We start from the raw sequence: 23,389 nt of genomic DNA on the forward strand, positions 1-23,389 counted from the left end.
ATCACTCCACACTTTGTCGCTCTCCACCCAGGATAGAATGTGAATGCCAATGTAGTATGCCTAAAAACTCATACTAGAAAAAATGCACACATTGTATGCAGTCAAGCTAGAATCTGATGACCAGGGTAATATATATGAAAACCATTTAAAGACGTTCCAATGTACCAAGAATATTATTGCCGCATTGTAAATTAAGAATGCAGAAAAATAAGTGTGAAATCATGTTTTCCATGGTTTTAATAAGTGAGCTTTAAAGGATTTGGCTCATAGTTATATGATATGTACAAATTTTAATCAATGGTAAAAAGTCTCTGAATAAGCCAATCATGATTTCTTTTAAATTGTACAACATGAAAACATTTATCAACTCTGTATAATCTATTTTGTGTAATGAAATTAATATATAAAGGTATTTGTATATCTACCACAAGAAATAAAGCTCTATTTTCTTCAATTTATTCCAAGATTTAGCTTCTTAATCATGGGTGATACTGAAATCCAGAAATGATCATGGTGGAAGAATTTTTATGATTAACCAATATAATGATCATTGACTATAATTAATAGACACTAAGAGATAATTTGAACTTCTTTTCAAGTTCAGCCATTTTGACAAGGTTTTCAATTCCTATGCATATTACCTTGTCTGCTACAGTCCAAAATGTATTTATTCTGAATAGATATATAACACTTATTATGATATTTGTTTTGCTGGTTTGTATTAAAGTACCAGTTCAAGACATTGCATAAAGTTAGAAAATTTTAGCTTTAAGTCACCAAAAGAAAGTGATTTTTCTCTCCTTGAAATGTTTGCTGGTATTAATATCAAACCCTAACAAGGCATTTTTCTTTATAAAGAACATCCAAGAATATTCATATACTTGTTAATCTAAGACTTATGTTTGCCGTGTATGTGTTTATGCATGTACAATTTTGATAAAGAAAATTTGTGGTATATTTTCTTTTTGCAAAGAACAAGTACTTTTTGTATTATTTTAGGTCAGGATTCGGTTTTGGGTGTAGTTCGTTACAAAATGGAGAAGATGGAGTAAAAGTCATTAAAATCTGTATACATGTTATCATGTTCTGATTTGACAAGTATTTCTATATAGTATAAATAGAGGATAATCATGTACCTCTTTAATTCTGCCATATTTTTATGTACTTTTTAAACACTTGTATAAAATGAAATCGGAAACTGAGGTGTACTTTCAGCATTCACAAAGTGTTTTGATATGGAAATGTAATAAGTTAAATTACATTAATTTGAGTTGAATTACAGTTTCTGATTCTGAAGTTCCCTTACACTGTTGTTTTGAATGGGTGGTGCTACCTAACACAAGTAAATAATGAAGTTGTGAAAGATATTTCAAATTTAGAAGTACTTCTTTGTCATATTTTCTGTTCATGTCCTTGTTGTTTTTGACAAGAATAATTATCGCAAACATGATTTCATGAACATAAAGCAATAACAGCAGATTTAACTTCAAACGGCTTCCTTCTTCATGTCCAGCTTGTGATTACAGGTGCATGGCATGGCAATATAACTGCTCTCTTGCTAAAGGAGCTTTGAATCTTTGATCATGGTCAAAATTTATGCTTTATTTCAAGGGGGTATATATTTTTTTAAACTTTCTGCTATCAAATTTTCAAAAAAGCCACTTGTGATATTTGAACTTGGTCTTATGCCAAGGCTTGAAGCTTAGCAATAGCATTAGATAAAATTAATTTTCTTTTACACTGAATGTTGAATTTAGATCAATGCATAAGTACGATTGTGCATTTCGTATTTAGCATGTGTGATCATTCATGACTGCCCAAGTAGGGCACATCTTGTGTAGAGTAATCTGAATGATATGTACCATTCTTTTGAGATCAATATTTTGCATTGCCATATCCTTATAATTTCACAGAAATTAAAGGAAAATTGTATTCTGAAGTAGAATACTGTATATGTAATTTATATATGCAAAGATTTCTTAAATGCAAATGTAACATTTTATGTCCAAGTTTATGTTCAACTTCAGTTAGTGCAGGCCTTAAATTTAGATATTTTGGGATCATTGTTAGAGATAACTTGTTAAAGGGGCATGCTTGACGGTAAGACATTTGTTATTTTTCAACTTTTGTATCAACTACATCTCTATTAAACATAAATTTGTCTGGGGCAGGCTTGACTGTAAGGTTGTAGGGTATTTGTTAATATTAACTAGAGTATCAATGTATTTGTTGCACATTTTAATGTGCAATACCTTTTATTTGTTGAATTAAAAAAGATGCATTGTGCCATATCATGTTTGTTGTTATATGTACAATTATGTTATTCTTTAAGGTACATGTATTACCACATCTGTACAAGTTTAATTATCAGTATTTATTAGCTGGATATTTTTATGCAGTGCCGGTCAGTTTCATGTTATGAAAGTATATTTCTCTTTTACCCCCTTTGTTTGCTATATTTTCTTTGCTATATATTTTTTCTCCTTTTATATTTATCCATAGTTAGTCTTTTTTTTTAAGAACCCTTCAGCTATTGTTTCTTTGTTTTTATGTTTTTGTCAACTCCCATTGGTAGCTTATGATACAATTTAATCACTTAACTTTCAGTGATTTATTTTGGGTTTAATAATCTGAGGAAACCCTTTATTGTGTTTAATTTTCAGTAATCTCAATTATGAAAGTACTTGAAATTGAAGAAAGTTGGTGAAAAAAAATTTCAGCGTGATAATATGATAAGCAATGCCAAGTAGTTCATTTGGGATGATAACTTTGATTCCTGTAGTTGGACAATATATGTATTAATATTAATATTTTTATCATTACATATATGATGCCAGTGGTATAGCAAGGGATAAGGAAATATACAGTGCGTCCCAGAAAAAACGAAACCGAGATTAAGCGTCGATTTATCATAACTTAATCATAAATACAATAGACAAATGACCTACCATTGTAAAGCTTAGAATCTCCTCTTTCATCTGAAATTACTTAGATTATTTCTCATTCACGCATGAGTGAGCAAAAACAATTTGAAGAGGGGATACCAAAAAGTCATTTGGCGGGCTGTATCTGGGTTTCAAAAAGAAAACCACATTTGTAAAAAGTTCAATATCTGTTCTTTAATTTGATACCTCATTAAAAGAAAATGGTCAAGAAATAACAAAGTTATGGTTATTTGAAATAAGGCTTGAATTTCAATAATTTCATAAAATGAAGAGGTTTTACAGGCTAGCGTTCAAACTCACTCGACACTCCGTTTTGTTGACGATCAGCCATGCATTAAGTCTTTTGTTCACCATGCGATAGCTTCTGTGGGAAACCGGTGAAAACACGTTTATTTAATGAAATTATGGAAATACAAGCATTGTTTCGAGGGAACATAACTTTTTTACTTCTTGACCATTCTCTGTGATTAAGGTATCAAATAAAAGAGCAGATATTGAACTTTTTAGGCATGTGATTTTCTTTTTGAAATTCAGATACCCCCCGCCAAATGAGTTTTTGGTATCCTTTCTTCAAATTGTTTTTGCTCACTCATGCGTGAATGAGGAATAATCTAAGTAATTTCAGATGAAAGAAGAGATTCTAAGCTTTACATTGGTAGGTCATTTGTCTATTGTATTTGTAAATAAGTTATGATAAATCGTCGCTTAATCTCGGTTTCGTTTTTTCTGGGACGCACTGTATAGAGGGAGGGGTGACATTGGATCATGTATCCCCACCCCAACTCTTAGATTTAAAAAAAGATTGTCACCTGAACTGCCTGGTTGTTCATTTTTTAAAATAAACTTTCATTATTCTTGTCGTTTACCACTTCGAATGAAGAAACCCTTGAAATCATGCTACGCCGATGTGTTTGAAGGTTTATTGCAAGAAATTATGATGCGGTAAAAATCACTGTAGATAGCACACAAAGATGTGTGTATTCAATCGGTGATAAAAACGAATAAAATGAGATGAATCAAAACATTATCTATTTGGTATTATTGTTCTTGTGTGAGAGGTAGTTATGGCGATGGCTTGAAATAATTTGCAGGATGGCGTGTGAATTTGGAGATGCTGAAATGTGGGAAAATTTATTTTAATGATAAGAAAAGAAATGGACGAATTGGCGAGTTAACGTAGCTCGCCATGCCGACATATCACTTATCATATGTCAACAATAGCGAGATAACGTATCTTGCCATGGTGACATACAACTTTTTGTATGTCGACGTGGCGAGATAACGTATCTCACTCACCATGTTGACAATGTCATACATCTTTTTTACCTGCCTTCTCTTTTATTTTTAATTATCTTTATGTTCCATAATTGTATTTAATCATGTAAATCCATTCTAGATATTGTGGTTTTGTTATTTATTTCAATGTAAACATTTACAAATCTGTATTTATATTTATTTATCAACTTGGACTTACCGAGATAACCATATTGACATACAACCTTTAAAAGGTTGAATATATGTCGACTAATAACATATCCAGTCATGCTGAAATAATAAAGTTATTATAAGTCGACAAGGCGAGATAAATTATGTCAACAAGTCGATGGCACTATAGATTCCGTTAGGCAATGTTAGGGATGGAGGAGCGAAGCGGAAAGTTGAGGGTTAAAGGGAAAAGTGAAATGGCACTATCTTAAAACAGAAAATTAACGAAAATAGCATACATCCCGTTCTCTAAAGGATAGAAAGCATTAATATTCAAAGTTCATGAAACTCATAGCATGTGGTATCAGGGGCAGTGGAGCGTATTTTCGTTTTGGGGTGGGAGAAAAGCCGAAAATGGACAAATACGTCAAAAGGAGAACTGGATGCAAGCAAGGTTTTTCTACATCAGATTACGTTTCTGCCTGAAGTAGCTGTTTGTTTCGTAGCTATGTAAGTTGAGTATAAAGCCATTTCATTTATTTTAAGGGATTTCTTATTGAATATAAAATGTTGAAATTGTAAATCGAAATACTTGCTTTTTTTTTTGGGGGGGGGTCTATTTTGGCGCACATTTTTGTAGTGCGTTAAAACGGTTTAGATTTCTTCCCCTTGAAATAATGTTACTTTATTGAGTGAAAGTGATTGTTGAAAATTTTCTTACAAAAGACACTTTTTATCGCTTGAGAACGTGCCCGATGTTAACACGGAAAAAATGGAGAGGGGCCATTTTTGCCTATCGGAAGGCACTGTAATGTAACAAGACAAATGCCCATTTTGGGTGTAAATAGTTCGTTAAAGAATTCATGAAGAATTCACAAAGTTTTGTTTTCTCTGTACCTTATAAGTTTCTCTTCAGGGGCGACAATGAATTAAAAAAAAGGAAATATTTTACAATATGAAATACATAACAAAGATAATCGACTTCAAGGACGAATATGAGCAGATTTTAAAAAAATGTTTCCTCACATAGGGCACATTTCATTTTGAAAAAAAGTCCCCATGGGAATTCTGGGGGGGGGGCCAAGTGCCTCCTGCCCACCTCCACCCAACCCCCCCCCCCCCCCCGTTTCGAAAAGGAAAGTGCGCTAATTGCAATTATCTTAAATCAACAGACCTGACAATTCTTTTTATCAAACTAGACAAGAAATGGGACATTAAAGTAACCAAGGGCATATTAATGGGAGCACTAGATCAGAGGTGAAAAGGGGCACATTGCACAAGACAGATTTCAATAAATGGGCAATTAATACTTATTTTGAAAGGGATTATTCAATTAAAAATGCACTTGCAGAACGCTAAATAAGGAAAACTGGCTCTGATCAGGCAAGGGCGGTTTCAGAAGAGCAACTTATCCGATACGAGAATGTGCACTTAAAATAAGAGATGGCCCGGCCGGGCACACTGAATAAGATGAAAGGGGCACTGAACACGTTTATAAGAGGGCAATTTCCCTTGAATGGGTAAAAGGGGGAGCATATTAGTGATTCAAAAAATGAGTTTTACAGTGACCACAACCCCCCTCCCCCTCCCAAGATCACCGCCCGTGTATTTCGTTCCAAGTATATTGCGGTGCTGCTAAAGGCTTGCACTTTGATGGACTCATACAATATGCGCCCACACCCGGCCAAGATCGTCTCGAATCAATGGAATCGCATTGTATTGGCATGCGGATGTGTCGCTGTAATAATGTCACATTTTCGTGGAAAATCCTCAAACTTCTTTGACTTGTCAATTTATCATGATCTGGCATCCAAACTACCTTTATTTTTTGAGTAATGACATTTTAAAATATTATTTTGCTTGTTATACGCATCTTTTTTTGGGGAAGAAAATCTTTGATATTGGGTACCCTTTTCTGCCTTAATTACCCCTCAGGGGGCCGGAGGGAATCGATCCCCAATGAGCATTACTAGTATACATTTGCTGATTGCTGCTCTTTTCATTGCAATCTCCGAGCTGCAGTGGCGGAGACTCGGGCATGTGCAAACTTTTCGCCAATCACGAGCACCGCGTTGCGTGGCGCCTCGATCCCACCATGTAGTGATTGGTTGAAATAAAGCATTATCATGGGCAGGGGCCCCGTCTTATAATTACGATTGATCCGATCAGTCTCGAGTATATAGAAATCCATCAAGGTCATAATTGACTCCTCAGGAAATTTGCTCAATGTCATTTTAAAACAGAGAGAAACAGTGAATGTATGAACATACGTCATTTCTAGAATATATTTTGAACAAACCATTGCAAACTGTACAAAAATGTATTTTAGATGTTGATGTTGCTGCATGATGGCCATAATATAGTTGCGATTGATCGGATCTAACTCTTTGTATAAGACGGGTCCATGGCCTGCATAACGCATGCACAAAACCATCAAAACACGGATAATGCAATACCAGGCAGTCAATCAATCAATCAATCAATCAATCAACCAACCAACCAACCAATCAATCAATCAATCAGTCAATCATGGGTTGCTTATATAGTATACTGCCTCACAGGGGCCGCGGAACCGGGGGGGCTGGGGGGGGGGGCTTCAGCCCCCCCTCCCCACTTTTTTTCCAAAACCGTGTACAAAAACGTAAAAATTACCATATTATGATTGTGATTTTTAGCATGCTCAGCCCCCCCCCCCCCACTTTTGGCTCAGCCCCCCACTTTGAAAACCGTTCCGCGGCCCCTGCCTCAGACAACTTACAAAATATTAGTACAAGTAACGCACTGCGCCAAGAACCCGGCCAAGAACCATACCTGGGGCATGCGCAAACTTTTCGCCAATCACGAGCACCGCCTAGAGTGGCGCCTCCCCTATTCTGATCCATCTGCAATCTCATTGGCTGAATGAAGACATGCATAAACCAGCATAGGGACACATTGCACCTGCCAATCAAAACATTTCAATTTTCTGCGTAAGCATGACAAGTCGATCGTGGATATATATTACCCAGTAAAATTTACCGCAGATACAGTGGCATGCGCAAGGTCAGTTCCGAATTGCGAATAAAATATTTCTATTTTTTAATATTTGTTTTCTTTAGCAGATGAATGATGCGATGCTCTGAATCCAATTGCTGCCTCGCTATGGAAGACGCAAGCTGATTTCATACCTATCAATGTTGATCTATGCTTTTTTAAATAATACATTTTGCTTTATTCAGTTATACAATTATGTTTGAAAAATGGAATTGCATTACTTTGTCTCGTATAGTTTTTCAACGAAGTCATGGTCGTGCATGGGATTCAGGGATTCTTTAAGGATTATCAGCGGATCGCAGCACTCTTATCTTCAAGACCATTCTGCTGCTTTCAGACGTTCCTATTCCTAAAAATAGAGAAAATATTCAGTTTAAGGGACGCACTGGCACCATTAGATATCCAGGGGGTGGAAGTTCCCCCCTCCAAAAAAAAAATAATAATAATAATAAAATAAAAATAAATAAATAGAAAAGAAGAAAAAAAAAAGCTTGGTCCACTGATAAATCATCTGAAAGGTGTAAAAAAACTTGTCTCAATTGAATGAGGGGAACAAAAACTTTACTCAAAGAAGAAAGGGAAAAAATTCATTTGCGTATCAACCCAAATAGGCAGCCCCCCCCCCCCCGGGTATCTGTCCCTAAATAAAATAACTAGGTCGATCGGTGTGCAGAACTGCATGTAATTGAATCTATAAGTTTTAAATTCAAACCTTATTGCTGATGATTTGCTGCCTCAGCTAATCTTCCCGCTAATTTATGAAGTGTGAATTTTTAGTGGCTTGAAAATATACGGTAGACATTCAGTTTTGAAATTTGCGAGTCAAGGGCGAATAGCCACTAAAGCTTCAGTCTCTGTACATTGGTTGTTCCATTGAACTACGTTGGCTATCTTCATCAATAGTAAAATGTCAGAAATTGTTTCAAAAATTCCAAGAAACGTGTATTCATTTCTGTCAAGACGGAATAGGGGGGAATAGGGCTGCACATATATATGCGCAGCGTATGCGAAGCTTAGTGTATATTGAAAATACGGGGCGTTTTGATGTTCCTTCAATAGTTCCACGTATTGGTCTTTATAATATCTCGTTAAAGCCGGGCGTTAAAGCTGAATATTTCTTCTTTTTATTTATGTAATCAGCTAGGCATATGAAATGTGCGATTTTCTATTTTGTTTCAAAGCCTCTCAATTTTTACGAATCGTCATATTTAGATTGCTTATACTTTTATAGGGCCTCAACTCTCAAGCTTTGCGTATAATTTATTAGGCCTACAATTGATTTTCCTCTGAGGATTCCATATCAAACCAAATCACCGATCTGTCTTCCTTTGCATATTTTATTAATTGCCAAAATAAAATGAACTTTTATAAGAACTGGTTTGGAGTCCCCCCCCCCCCCCCCCCCCCTCCGTTTGGACATGTATAGCTAGCTAGGTTAAGGTTGCTAGTAGGGGTTAGTCGCATTCACTGAACCTGCTGTGCGGTCGTTCCAGATTCGATTAGGCATTAGATATTGAGATTTTAGTGTAGTGTAGGTGAGTAGGTTTTTTTCTTTGTTTTATTTTATTTTTAATGATTATATACCCGGTACCCGGTATACGGTATAAATTTACAATTAGATCTATAAATAATTAATCGGAACCCGATAATTTTACTCTAGCCCGATGTGATCATATTCACGTGTGGTTTGAACCCAACATTACACAACTGTCATTCAACGTAGGCCTACCTCGTTCGTAGGATGAGTGGTACGAGTTCAGTTTATTAATTCAATATTTCAATTCAACATTTATTTCCAAAGATAAATACAAAATTACAATTTCAAAAATTTAACAATGCAATGGAGGTAACAACTATGTAAGCAGTGTTTTTGACATGTGCACTGTCTATACTAGACAGCTGGCAGCCGTCTGTTTCGAGGAGTTTTTTTTACTTTTTTTTTTTTTTAATTTCTCCTCGTACACAGACGGCTCGCTAGCGTGCAGCCACCATTAGGGGACTTGCAATGCAAAATCCCCCCGTCGGGGCTCTTCAATTTTTGTCTTTAATGAATAAAAATTTTGAAAATTAACGCGACCAAAATGCAAATTAATATTCCCTCTTGGCATTAATTGCCAAAAAATGGAGAAAAATCAAGTTAAAAGGAAAAAAAACAGTGACTTACCTCGGCTGTCGCGCAAATTCACTTCCCCGTTTTATCCGATCTTAAGTACATAAACATATGGCCATTGAGTCCCCTGTACAGATCGCGCTAGAACTTCGGTCTCTGTATTTGGTGAGTGAAGCCAACGGAGTTCAGCTGAACAACCAACATAACAGAGACCGAAGCTTTTGGTCTATGTCTATACTAGACAAAGTCAAAGCTATTTAATTAAGATCTAGGGCCTAAATGATAAAAAAAAATATCCATATTATTGTCAGGCATACATGGCATACAAACTCTAAATCTAACAAGGAACAAAAAAAAAACGAATCAAGGCAACTGTATATCAAATGAAACAGGAAATAAATCATCAAACCAATCAACCCAGGCACAACTGTACTAGTCATGCTAGTGTAACTAAGCAAATCTCTCAATTTAGGGACCGGATGTAAGTTTTGTCTTAAATCAATTTAAAGATGGTGAATTTCTGATGTCTTTAAATTGTTCCACTTTTTTTGACATATAAAACGAATATTATGTTGATAAGAAAGCGTTCTGTGTCTTGGGAAATGAATTGATGAAGTTAGCAACCACTGATGGGCCATCACCTGAGCTGAATAATGATTTTCTAACAACACATAAAGACATAGGCCCTAGTCCAACAATTCTTTGATATATCACTTTTATCTCAATATATACAAAATTTGATTAATTAATGATCTGCTTTTCATTATTTTCTTGGGAACTTTTTGTATGCACCACCAGTGAATGAAGCTACTTTAAGGCAAGACAGGCAGACCAAGCATGAAGATGAGTGCTCAAATAAAAAAAAACATATTTTTGTCAACTGAGGCAAAATATTGGTGGCAATTGAAAAAGGTAGCCCCAAAACTCTCACTATATTAGCAAATATCATAATGCCCAGCATGCAGCGATCCTCAAATTCTTTATCGCTACTGCTAGATAATTTCTGCAATTCTGCGGGTTGTAAAATTGATAAAATTCAGTTCAAGTAAGACCTGGCAAAAAAGAATTTCAACAATATATATATATTACATAGGTTATGTAGATTCGAAACAGTGATAGGTCAATACGCCATCACTTGACCATAGCTGCAAGGATCGCATTTGTTATATTCTGGGTTTTGATGTCACCTCAGTAAATATAATTGCGTTGTATGGTCAATTGCGGCGTTATATTCACTAAGGTGACGTCACTCGCTGCTCAGTGCTTACAAGTTGCGTAATCAGGTAGTTTGATGTACGCGCTAGTTTTAACGCGTCGATTGCATGAAGAACGCGCTTGATGTATTTTCAAAATATTTTCTATTATGACGTAGATGGATCAGAGCTGTAGCAAGAATTTCGGGTTGATCAGAGAGCGAGAATGATGATAAATGCAATCTCTGATAGTCTGATGGCGAATCCACATAGACTATATAATATAACAGATATTGCCTGGTCTATCGTTTTAATAAATAACATTTCAACTCCCCTCCGAAGCTATATTTTTCCCTCAGCGCTGCGTGCTTCAGGCAAAATATAATCCCTTGGGAAAAATATAACTCCGTCGGGGAGAGGAAATGTTATATTCAAACTCTAGGTAGGCAATATCTGTATAATAACAAAATGGTGCTGATGATAATGCTTTGATTGCCAATAAAGTTTTTATTATTCACTCGAATTTTCGATGGTCCTCCATCTTCTTCAGAAGTTTATTTATATTGAAATTCACTTTTTCCATGTCTTACTTGAACTGAATTTTAATAATAGAATTGGCATCTAAAAGTTTTTATGACTGACTGTGATATTGCCCAAATACATACAATTTATTTAACTTAATTTCTGATTATAAGCATTAAAAATGTTTTCACCCTACAGGGTTCACTTCTGAGGACTAGGATATTGTATATTACATACATGTAGGTTATGTAGATTCAAATCAGTGATAGGTCAATATGCCATGTTAGAGCCAGATGATGAATGCATTATCTGATGGCATGAAGAATGCGCTTGCTGTATTTTTCCAAATTTTTTCTATTATGGCATAGATGGATCAGAGCTGCAGCAAGCATTTTGAGTTTAATAATCATAGAACCAGATAATGTATGCAGTATCTGATGACAAATCTTCATAGAATACATCATACAACAGATATTGCCTGGTCTATCTTTTTAATAATAATTTACTATCCCCGTTTAAGCTATATTTTTCCCTTAGCGCTGCACGCTTCGGGCAGAATATAATTCTTTGGGAAAAATATAACTCCGTCGGGGAAATGAAATGTAATTATTTAAAAACTCTAGGTAGGCAATATCTGTATATTATTATGACATTCTACTTGGATAAGTGGAACATGCAGCAAGTGAATCAAACTTGAAGGACTGCATTAAAGTTAGAACAGTGATCAATTTGCACTGCATAGTCACCTTATCATTAGTTTAAAAAACAAGTAGACTGATCTTTTTTTCTTATGATTTCCTTTTCATACAGAATGGATATTGAAAGAGAATAGATGATGGCCAGACACAGCAAGCTACAGCTCCAAGTCCTACAGCTGTACAAAACCTTCCTCCGGGTGGCGGAAAACAAACCAGGCGTGAAGGCTCAGATACAGTACGAATTCAGGAAGGGTGCCAAGATGCCCCGCACTGACCTAATGCGGATAGAATATGTGGTACGGCGAGCAGAGAGACAGCTTAAGATGCTTCAGACTGGGAGTGTAGATCGAGCCGGAACATTTACAAATGAGAACGAAGATACAAGCAGTGGCATTGTGGGCGACTCAAGAAGTAACAGTGGTAGATCAAGATCAGATTCAGATAGGTGACCTATGATGTCGCTGATGAGTTTCTCTATAAGGACTCAGAAGAGCAGAAGTTAACAAATGATAAAGGAAATACAAGCTTCAAAGTTTGTAGTGACTTGTTAGCATAAATTAGCTTTCACAGACAATGTGGTTTTTATTTGGGCTTTGAGGAGCAGAACTTACCAAATGAGAAAGAAAGTACAGTTGGAAGTAGTGATCTAAAAAAGCATGATTAGATTCAGAGAGGTGACTGATGTAGTCAATGTGCTTTTTAGTTATGACTCCAAGGAGCAGGAGTTTGCGAATGAGAAAGGGGGTCACAATTTGGAGTGATTTTTAAAATGCATATTAGATTCAAATAAGAGACCAATGGTGCGGTCCAACTACTCCATTGTGAGGCAAAAGGATTGGACTGTGTGGGATCATTTCACATTGGAATGTTATCCATTGTTCACAGGAGAGTGTTACCTGATGAGAAAGGATCACACACAACTGTAGTACTGTACTCTCTTTGTGCCTAATTTTCTCTTCTTTGCAAAGTGGAATACACATAAACTGGTTGAATGGGAACATGAAATGAGTTTGTACTGATTGGTTGATTTGAGCTGGACTATACTTTTTAAAAAATGATGCGGAATTTCTTTTAATGATGAATATGTAATCTTTTATTTTTTTCATTTCAAAGATTAAATGTTTTTTCACCTACATTTCCAGAATGTATTTTTGTTTTTATCTTTTTGGTGACGGTGATATTGTCTAGTTATTATTAAAATCTTAACATGCCACATTAATCTGTATTAAAAAAAGATAAATTTCTTTTTGATCTCCAAGATACCATCAAGCCTTGATTGATGTGAATGATTAGAAATTAGTTCACAGACACGATACAAGTATTGTTGTTTTCCAAAGCCTGTACTGCCAGCATTAACCACTAATTTCAGCCCAACTCCTCCATATTTTTGTGATTGCATTGCGGCCACTGTGATTTTCAGATTTTTTTCCCTGAAGTCTTGTGCACATTTAGATACCACATTTGTCCATATCAGAAGTTCCTAGGGGGTGTTATATGCAGATTAGTATGCACATGCCATTAAAAGTGCTAATTGTTGCTTATATTTGTGTAGTAATGTGTATAGTATAGTCATTTACGGTTCATAGACAATGGCTTGTATAATTTCTTTATGCATTTTGCTCAGGAATTGGTGTTGCACTTGGCTTATGCCTAGTTCTATTTTGTTCTGAGATAAACTGGGCAAAAATAAAAAAACAATGGTTTGTACGTAAAAAAACTACTCACACACACACCCTCCCTTCTAATTTATTATTTCAATCACTAATCCATGTAATTCCTCCTATATTGAGTAATATTTCTACACTCTGTCCCTCTACTCCCTTCTCTCTGCTTGTCTCTGTTTGCATTCACTATTTCAACCCTTTCCTCCGTATGAATCTTCCCAAACTTTCTTTCTCAAACCACTAAAATTGTCCCATTTTCTCGCTTCCATCCATATGATGATCTTTCCTCTCATCCCCCTTCATGAATTTTCCAGTCATTCATGTTTCTAAGTCATGAATTTCAAATTTATTCTTTAATTGATTTAAATAATAATGAAACAAATTGATCCCCCACTCCTCACACCCATGTTATCTCAAATGCCCTCTTGCATATTTCACCTCCTTTCCTGTTCATTGTGGATGTTGCATTGTAAACTTCAGTATTCCTTCACCTCATTAAATAAATATATTTTCTCACCAGATTGATGCTGAGGCCCGTAACACAAAGCTTAGCAATCATCGTCTTTTTATGATTGATTGCATCGACTACATTCGTGAATTCAAGCATACAATTAGTCGCCAACCTTTGTGTTGCGGAACCCTGGTCTTCATGTAAAAAATAACTCTAGCTCAGTCACATTCAAGTTATCATATGAGTGTCGTTCTTCCTTGTCAAACAATCTCTCATAATCCCATATCCTTTCTCTATGACAACCCTTCTGTATTATTTTCACTTCCTCGACCCCCTCCATTTCTCTCTTCTACCCCTCCCCCTTGTGCTTCAGGGACTTTCACACTTGGTCATGCAAATATTTTTTCCTATTATCCTTCCAATATACTTTGTGTAGATTCTGATTTATCAGATGAAAAGATAGATGTGATTGTCACATCAAGGAATTCCATTCAGCAACAGATCGTTCATATTCCTTGACAAATTGCCCCCCCCCCACCCTTTGCAAAATGAAAAGTGAACTAAAATTACTTGTACATGAGCCGAATGCATTTAGCTATCCACAAATGTTCAAATGTTGCTGGTTTCACTTCTTTTTGCATAACCATAGATAGATAGGATCCCATATTCTGAAGTCTGGTTAAACCACTAACTGCTAAAATTACGGGAATCAAAAAATGTAAAACTATTTTTCAGTGTATACTGAATTATGTTTACTGTGCTCCTTCCTCCTGCTATAATAGTGAAAACTATTTTAGTTATTGCCCCTAGATGGTTGTGAATGATTTCATTTCAAATAAATTGATAAACTGCACCTGTACAATTCAAAATTTGTGCCACAATTGGCTATCAATAGTTAAACCACAACTTTAGACAAAGTTTAGATCAAATCTGAGTTCAGAATTTAGAATACAGGCCATTTTGTTTTATTTAAATTTGGAGAGGTTCAAAATTATTAATAAATGTACCTTCATAAGCTTTGGACGATATGAATAATTTGTTACAAGTTTAAATCCCATGGCCCATCTTCATGTACTGTTCAAGAAATGGACCAAGGGTTCGGATAAGACATCTTATCTATTATGCATATGAGGTGAAATTAGAGACAGCCATGTCATTGTTATGCAGATAATTACCAATACGTACAATCAGTGTACACCAAACTTCGGTTTAACTTTCACTTTTCAAATTTCAGAAAAATGCAAAGAACTGCAATTTTCGAAAGGAATGAATACAATAATTGTTGTATTTTGGCATTTTCTATGTGGACACTTGGGTAGCTAGGGTATTATCACCGCACAGATTCAGTTAAGTAGCAGGTGCTATTTGTCACATAATTCTTTAGTTATGATTGGCTGAGAAGCTCTGATCTCTCAGTGCTCTGCAAGTATGGTGAATGCCAGAACCTATTTTTTTCAGAACCTATCAAAAATGTTGTTTGTTTGAAACTTTTTTACTGTGGCTGAGTTTATTCTACATGAAAATAAATGACCAAACAAAGCAGTGAAATCATTAGAGGCTGTATTTTAATACAAAATAGTCACACACTGTCACTTATCAAATTCCCAATTCATATGGAACACGATTGCATAACAAATACAAGAAATATCAGTAAACTGAAGATCAATGCTTGAAATGAAACAGGTGAATATGACAGACACCGGGGGAGGGGGGGGGGGGGGGCATGCTCATACATATATTTAAAAAAATGGTCCCTCAAAAGTAACATTCTTTGATCTCAGAGTACCCTAAAATGATTAACATTCATGATAGGGTTGAAAAGTATGCAATTTCCCCACTGATATTTTTTTGCAAATTTTGATACCACATCGCCATTGTCAACAGTCTGGTGACATGCGTGTATACTGCTTGATACGATGAAATAGATTATTCTGATATGTTACTGGTATTCCTGTTTCCATGGGAGTTCCCAGATATGCTATCTACATGAAAAGTTTTCTTGAGGACATATCTCCCAAAGAGCTCTCTATAAATAAAAAGTCTGCAAACGATGCCTTACTCAAACATTCTCAACTTCAAAGACAACTATGCAAAAGACAACTCAAAAACTGGGATGGTATGATCAAACTATGGAGCTTTAATTTGAAGTCAATGAATCAAGCATTCTTCTCTGTTCAGAATTCATCAGCTGACTCTTTGTACATGAATCAGCATATGATAAGAATTGCTGGTGGTCTCCATAAAAAAAATAATTTAGATGCTCTGTAACTAGATTTCCTCCTTTAGAATGTCTTCACACAGAGCAGAAATGGCTATCATCTCTTAGCTTCCTTGATTGTTTCCTTTGTTTTTTCTGATATGTTTCTGAATTCCTCTGGAGAAAGACCGGTGAGCTCACAGCTGATGTCCCACAGCTTCGCTGCAGCCTCATCGTCCTTGCCACTGGCATCGCATTCAGACTTCTTACAGTCTCTGTGAATAAAAATATAAAGAACAAGATAAGATAAGACTGCTTTAACAACTGAAGGCTATTCAAACCACATAACTAGTTACTAGATCATAGTTAGCCAGTACACATCCTGATATAATAATTCCCTTAAGGTTGAGAAAATAAATATGTTCAAGACCTCTTTGAGGAAAATACTCTGCATTTTGTTTGCAGATATAAGCTTGAATAACAACACAGGGTAAAATTGGTCAATACTAGGTGATTTTCTTTTCCTTTTGTATATATTCACAGGCTATTTCCAGTATACAAGCAATTCCGATTAGATTTCACGTGTGGCAAGCCAGATAAAGAGTCAGTTCAGTCAGTAAATTCTTAAACATAAAATTACAAAGAAAAAATACCAGCTCTTTGGGTAAACCTGAAAAACTCGCCTGAAATATTGTCCGGACACTTTTTCCAGCTCCGGATCCACTGCACAATAGATGGATGTTTGTGCCCCTTGTTCCGGAGACTTCACAAAGAGCCAGAATATTGGGCCTAGGATAGCCATAGAGAACCCAGACTGGTGCATGCCTGTATGTTTACCAATGTTGGTCTTTACTACACCCGGGTGGAGGACGTTTGCTGTTACACCAGTGCCTAGAAGTTAAAGAAAAAAGATAAGTTTGGATCATATGTTACAGGGTAATGAGTTACACGTTAAGAAATGACTGGGTAAAGTAAACACAGAGCTGCCAAGTTGTATTTTGCATTTTCAGTATTCTTATCCCCCAAAATCAGTATTTTGACAAAAAAAATCAGTATTTTTACCGTGTGAGATAAATATGCAGACCTGCCAACCTCTGGGAATGAAAAACTGTATTCTGTGATTTTAAAAAATGTATTTTTCCCAAAAAAAGTGTATTTCATAATAAAATGCTTGGCGCACTCGCTCATCACGGCGCTCAAGCTGCATGCAAGCTAAAATGCGCACTGCTCTTGCAGATGAAAAAAAACATTAAAACATGTGTATATCTTCACCCTGGTTTTAACAAAATGATTGAAAAAAAAAAAGTTACCTGAAATTACATTGAACTAATAACCATATTTGTGTACGTTTTATGAAATAGAGACATAAAGAGATTATTTTTCTCAATAAATTACGATTTAGTATTAAAAAAAACGTATTTTTCAAAGAAAAAACGTAGTGCCGTATTTTGGTTGCAAAAACGTACTAAATACGGCTAGAACGTACTGGTTGGCTGGTCTGTAATCACTTAAAAAGGAGTAAATGACTAACTACACATTACTATTTTTTGCTATTTGCCTACTATATAGTTTAGAATTGCATGAGCACAGATTTTAAATCCATCCATAAACAATTATTTTATGAAAGTTAAACCTTGCTCTGTTATTGTGATTTCATGACATTTTTTATACCCTGTTCCATTAATGTAATCACTATCCTACACACAAATTGAGAAATGTGACAAACATCCTCTTTTTGGAGGGAAGGACCCGAAATGTGACATGCACCTTCATCTGCAAAAGCAGCATTTTTCACACATGTTGGTGAAGAAAATATACAGCAATGAAGTTCAATGACACCCCCCAACAAAATAATAATAGTAATTAAATAAATAACTGAATGAATAAGTAAATACATAAATAAATGAATAAATAAATGAATAAAAATTAAATAAGTGATTAATTAAAAAAAATACAAACACAAACAGCCGTAAACTATTTAACTTAAATATGGCAGAATTTATTTCATCAAAGAGAGAGTATGTGAGTTACCTTCTAGTCGTTTGTTTAACTCCCTTGTAAAGAGAACATTGGCAAGCTTGCTGTTTGAGTAGGCTTCTGCCGAGTTGTAACGCTGCTCACTGTTGATGTCCTCAAAGTTTATCTTGCCCACTTTATGAGCCACCGAAGACACATTGATGATTCTGCTTGGTGCTGATGACTTTAATTTATCCAGTAGCAGATTTGTCAGATAAAAATGACCTAAATATATAAATACAAAAGAAAATGGCAATGAGAATAAAAATGGCTCCAGAAACAAAACCTTTATTTTCACATGTATCCCATTTGTTTACTACCAAAAGATATATTTTTTCTTGGTGCAATTTGTAAGCAAACATATGGCCATGTGTGTTGAACTCACCCCATCTGTGTTACGTCCCCCAAATCTAATGATAGCGCAACAATTGGTATAAAAAGATCATAACTTTGAAAATATTCACCCTATCCATACAAAAGTATACTTTTTCTTTGCCCATACCATTAATTAGTTATCAGATTTGTACTGCTCATGAAATTCCCTTTCAAGTGATATATAACTTAAGGGGATTCAATAATTTCATCAATATAATTTTGATATGCAAATTTATGTTAATTTCAAATATAAAAACCCAACATTTTTAAACAGTTTTTACCTCAAATTTCTAATAAATCATAATTGATTAATAATAAGGGTCCAGCCCCTTGAAAACCAAAGTTGCACATGTTTAATACTATCAATCCCATAGAGTTGCATGTAATGTGTACCGCTTCCACCACCCCTCAACAACCCTTGTTTTAGTCATTGTATTGAGCAAATTACTCAAATTGATATACATATAAGCTTATATTTTCACCCCTAATACAGATTATAGTTATAATCAGCTTTCAAATGACACTAATTTCATAATATTACATCTCCATTCCGCTGAAAAATCATGTCATAAATTTCATGTACTAGGTGGGAAATTAATATACCCCCTTCTGTCTCCTCTAATTTTAGATTATAATTTCACTTTGTATTTGTCTTTCACTAAAAATTAATGTAAGTAAATAAATGAAATGAAATGCAAAAACTACTTACCTAGATGATTGACTCCAAACTGCATCTCATAGCCTTCCTCTGTTTTCCATTTAGGGCATCTCATAACACCAGCATTGTTGATCAGAATATTAACACCTTTCTCATCTGAAATTTATGAATAAACAAAACTATCAATATAAGACATTGAGAAATAGAGCTGCAGATTCAGGTAGGCACAGATCTAGGGGGGTAGCAAAAGGGGCACATGCCTGTTAGGAATTTTTTCAATGGGAAAGCACTTCCAATAACCACCTGTGACATTTTATGCCCCCCCCCCCATTGGAAAATCCTGGATCCATTCATGAACACAAATGATAACGTTTGTATATCAATGATGTTAAAAAGATTGTTTGGTATGATTAATTAATGTTTTGCTCAAGACAAGATAATCTCTCATCAATATTGATGACCAGCCATACAAGTTTTAAGCAACATTTTTGTCAGGTTTACGTTTAATGGGGAGTTTGATACCATCCATTTTTTTGACAAACATTATGTGATGCACTATCACAAGACACTGTCTCATGTAGTTAATTCATCATCTCAACACTACATGGTCGAAAGTACCCAAGGCTTAGGGGGAGAGAATGATGGATAGTATTTATTCACTTGTAATGCTTCTGCATGGACTTTCAAAATGGATCCTAAAATTCATTGATCCCCCTATCCCCAGCTGGGACCTTTTCCATCTATCTCTGCCTGTTCAGCAATGATCCACTTGTTCAATTTCAACATATTCAAACAGGGTCCCATCTCAAAGCATTGCAATTGATGCAATGAATATCAATTGAGGAAAGCAATTGATATCATACATTTTCATCTAAAATAGTAGACAGACTATTCACTCCCATTTTCAAACCAAAATTAATTCAGCGTGCAAAGAGTTAAAGAGGCAGGCAATAGAACAAGTTGGTGTTTCTGGTTGTGCATAGTTGAGATTGATTGGATCAATTTCGAACCAATGTAGGATGGGGCATGGAGGATAACAAAATGGGCACTGCTTACCTGATGAAATTTGATCAGCAAACTGTCTTATAGAGGATAGGGAAGCAAGGTCCAACTGCAAGACCTTCACATCTGTATTGCCGCTAGAAGCAACAATCTCTTCTCTGGCCTTTTCTGCTTTCTTGATATCTCGGCAAGCGAGGATAATTTTGCCACCTGGAAAAACAGCACAAAAGACAATATAGTTGACACTGTGTGACACACTATCACCAAAATAATCTTTAACAAGGTCACAATGCTTACCAAAATTAAGAATACATTACAATGTATATTTGAAATAAAAATATATGTATATGTATGGGTATAAATACAGTTTTAGGCAAGTAGGTCTTTTAACTCTGTAAGACTTAAAGATTTTTTGTATCTCATATTGGTATACTTGAAAATAGTTTAAATCTAAGGGTCATACTTAAAAAATACTCCGAAAGTTTAAAAGAATATAAACTTGCATGGACACCTTCCATCACTAAAATATTTGTCCAAGAAAAAAAATAGACCAGATTACGCAAAACTTATTAAAGTCAAAATTTCTCATAGTTCAAACAGATTTTTTGGTCCCAAAAGGTTTGATCAGGGTAAAATAAGTGGCATAATATTTCTTACCTCTCTTCGCTAACTCCAACGCAGTCTCTTTTCCAATACCAGAATTTGCTCCAGTGATGATCACAGTTTTGCCATCAACTCTGGCTTTGCATGGACATTTATCACCACCATTATAGTCTCTGGTTTGGGAAAAGTAAAAATAAAATCACTTAGATCTAAGCTTAATTTAAAAATAAGCTTGATTTTTTAATAATCATCTCATTCACAAAATAGATCTAAATGTGAAGGCTAGATAATAGGAACGGAAACTGAGATGTATCTGAAATTTGTTCCTTTCCCTCTCTAACATTAAACACAAAACAAAAGAAGAGAACCAGAACCAGATATAAAAATCAGGGGTGTCGGAGCGAAGTTGAAAGTGGGGGCACAGGAAAAAAAGGGCTTATTTTCTTTTGAAAAGGGCACTATTTTAATTTAAACATGGCCGTAGGCATAATTTTTTTTGGGAGGCAGCACGCGTAAACTTTTTTGAAAAAACTCAAAATCGAGGGAGCGAAGCGACTGAGCTTATCAGTGAGGCCCTTTTACATTTTTTTAAAAGTGAAATTGATGGAATTTGTGCATACAAAAGGGCACAGAATATGCTCATGAGGGGGCATGTTTCTTGCATGAAAAAGGACACTTTTTCAGTGCTTCAAAAAGTGGGAGGACTGTGCCCCCCTCCCCCAGGATCGCTTCCGCTGCTAAAAATAAATGATTGATATTATTAGTATTACATTTCAACAAAGCTCAGTCACTAAAGTTAGTCTGATGTAGTCAGATGTGTAATCTAAATCTGGTCTTTTTTTTTTTGATCAGCAATGACCCAATGTGACACCGTCAGGTGGCTTTTCATGAATTGGGGACAACTCTGTTGTTGGCAGATAAGACATGACTGTCTTGTCTTTGATTTCCAGAAATGCTGCCATCGGTGGGGGCATTTCTGGAAATTAAAGACAAGATAGACAGACCACCCCCACCGCAACAGCAGCCTTTGCCCAGCACATCGACTCGCATCTCGAATTGGCACGGGCAACGCGACTGCTGCTGTACCGTCCTCACAGACACAGAGCTCAGAGCCGCTGCCCGGCCCCGGACCGGAGGCGAAGCAGCTAGCAGATGCTGCAGAATGCAACAGGAGGCAAAATCTACATCACTCACGTCACACGATGACACATACCATTTTCCATTAATACTCACTTTAGAAGCAACGAACCTCCAACGAGTGCCCCAAATGATGATAAAGGTAAAACAAATCTTGGGTGAAAAATTCTACTGAACACGTCCATGTTCAAAATATTTGGATTTTTCCTCTGCGGTAGTTTATTTTGATTACGCAATCAGCCCGATATTCCTTAGCTTATGTTTCAGGCACCTCTATCGAATATATTTTAAAATTAGCTTTTGCCATAAAACTGAAATCTAAAATATCGAGCCTTAATATTAACGCTCATCAACTATATACACTACCGGTAGTAGTTTGTTTCTATGTTTACTAATAAATGGATCAGTAATATTAACTTGGATTATGTTAACAAACAATCTGAATTTTAAAAATTCCTTCCCATTACATGTTCTCCCCAAATTTCCCGTTTCTTAATTCCGATTTCTTTATTGAAGAGTTTGGTTGCAAATGGGGTTAGATCCACTTGGAACATTCCGAGAAAAATCGTGTTCTTATTCTCCCATATTGCAATATTCTTATGAGAAACTAAATTGACATGATGTACTATCCTATCAGGTGAACATAAAATTGGATATAAAAAAAATCTACCTGTATTCAATTTTTATCAATATATTCAAAAAAATTATCATCATATGGGATAACCCCTTTTGCAAGCAAACTGAAATGAATCCAATATCCCTAGCTCTTTTGGATTAAAGAGTGATTTTTCTTTGCCACTTTGAATGAGAATTTAGAATTTTCTTTGGTATCATCAGAGCGACTAAAAATCTATAGGTTTTAATACAAAAACAATAAGATTTATGAAAAATTGATCTAAACCCATTTTGACAAATGAGTCGTTCATAGAAGAGTTTGGTTGCAAAAAGGATACTCCAAGTAAATCGTTTTTTATCCTCCCATATTGCAATATTCTTATGCAAAACTAAATTTTCATGATTATATATACCCTACCATGTAAACAAAATTAGGTATAGGCCTAAAATAAATCTACCTGTCTTCATATTTTTTTTTTTGCCGGATTTTCAAAAAAAAAAATTTGTGGAATTAACCCCTTTTGCAACCAAACTGAAATATCTAACCCCTTTTGAAAAAAAAGTGATTTTTCTTTGCTTTTTGGTACACTTTTTAATGGGAATTCAACTTTAATTTGGTATCATCCTATGTAGAGCTACTAAAAGTCTATACATTTAGACCAAACAAAATTGATGAAAATGGATCTAACCCCTTTTGCAACTGAGCTCTTCATATATAGGCCTATATAGGCCGAAATGGCCCCGG

At 35.4% G+C, this 23,389-nt stretch overlaps 1 protein-coding gene and 1 long non-coding RNA gene across 2 annotated transcripts; one reads left to right on the plus strand and one right to left on the minus strand.

Annotated features, from left to right (window-relative positions):
- The first annotated feature begins 8,825 nt into the window (after positions 1 to 8,825).
- On the plus strand, positions 8,826 to 13,061 carry LOC135154744 (uncharacterized). Its single transcript, XR_010294142.1, has 2 exons — positions 8,826 to 8,938; positions 12,039 to 13,061. It is a non-coding gene; the product is annotated as an uncharacterized LOC135154744 (long non-coding RNA).
- A 2,528-nt stretch (positions 13,062 to 15,589) lies between these two features.
- On the minus strand, positions 15,590 to 22,298 carry LOC129264670 (retinol dehydrogenase 13-like). Its single transcript, XM_054902584.2, has 7 exons — positions 22,126 to 22,298; positions 20,947 to 21,065; positions 20,344 to 20,499; positions 19,339 to 19,443; positions 18,270 to 18,479; positions 16,922 to 17,129; positions 15,590 to 16,513 (listed from the first exon to the last, which is right to left on the minus strand). Exons 1-7 carry the CDS (start codon positions 22,212 to 22,214, stop codon positions 16,357 to 16,359), a joined length of 1,044 nt encoding a protein of 347 aa, XP_054758559.2. The 5' UTR covers positions 22,215 to 22,298; the 3' UTR covers positions 15,590 to 16,356.
- Positions 22,299 to 23,389: the final 1,091 nt, after the last annotated feature.

The sequence above is a fragment of the Lytechinus pictus genome, chromosome 7 (assembly GCF_037042905.1).
Source record: "Lytechinus pictus isolate F3 Inbred chromosome 7, Lp3.0, whole genome shotgun sequence".
NCBI lineage: Eukaryota > Metazoa > Echinodermata > Echinoidea > Temnopleuroida > Toxopneustidae > Lytechinus > Lytechinus pictus.

Bases quoted from the DNA above. Each gene is read 5' to 3' on its own strand.
- LOC129264670 (XM_054902584.2), bottom strand. From the start codon at position 22,214: ATGGACGTGTTCAGTAGAATTTTTCACCCAAGATTTGTTTTACCTTTA. The intron at 18,480-19,338 runs GTAAGTAGTTTT...TTATATATTTAG, and splicing joins GTTTGGAGTCAATCATCTAG to GTCATTTTTATCTGACAAAT. The intron at 17,130-18,269 runs GTAACTCACATA...TTTAACTTCTAG, and splicing joins GTTAAACAAACGACTAGAAG to GCACTGGTGTAACAGCAAAC.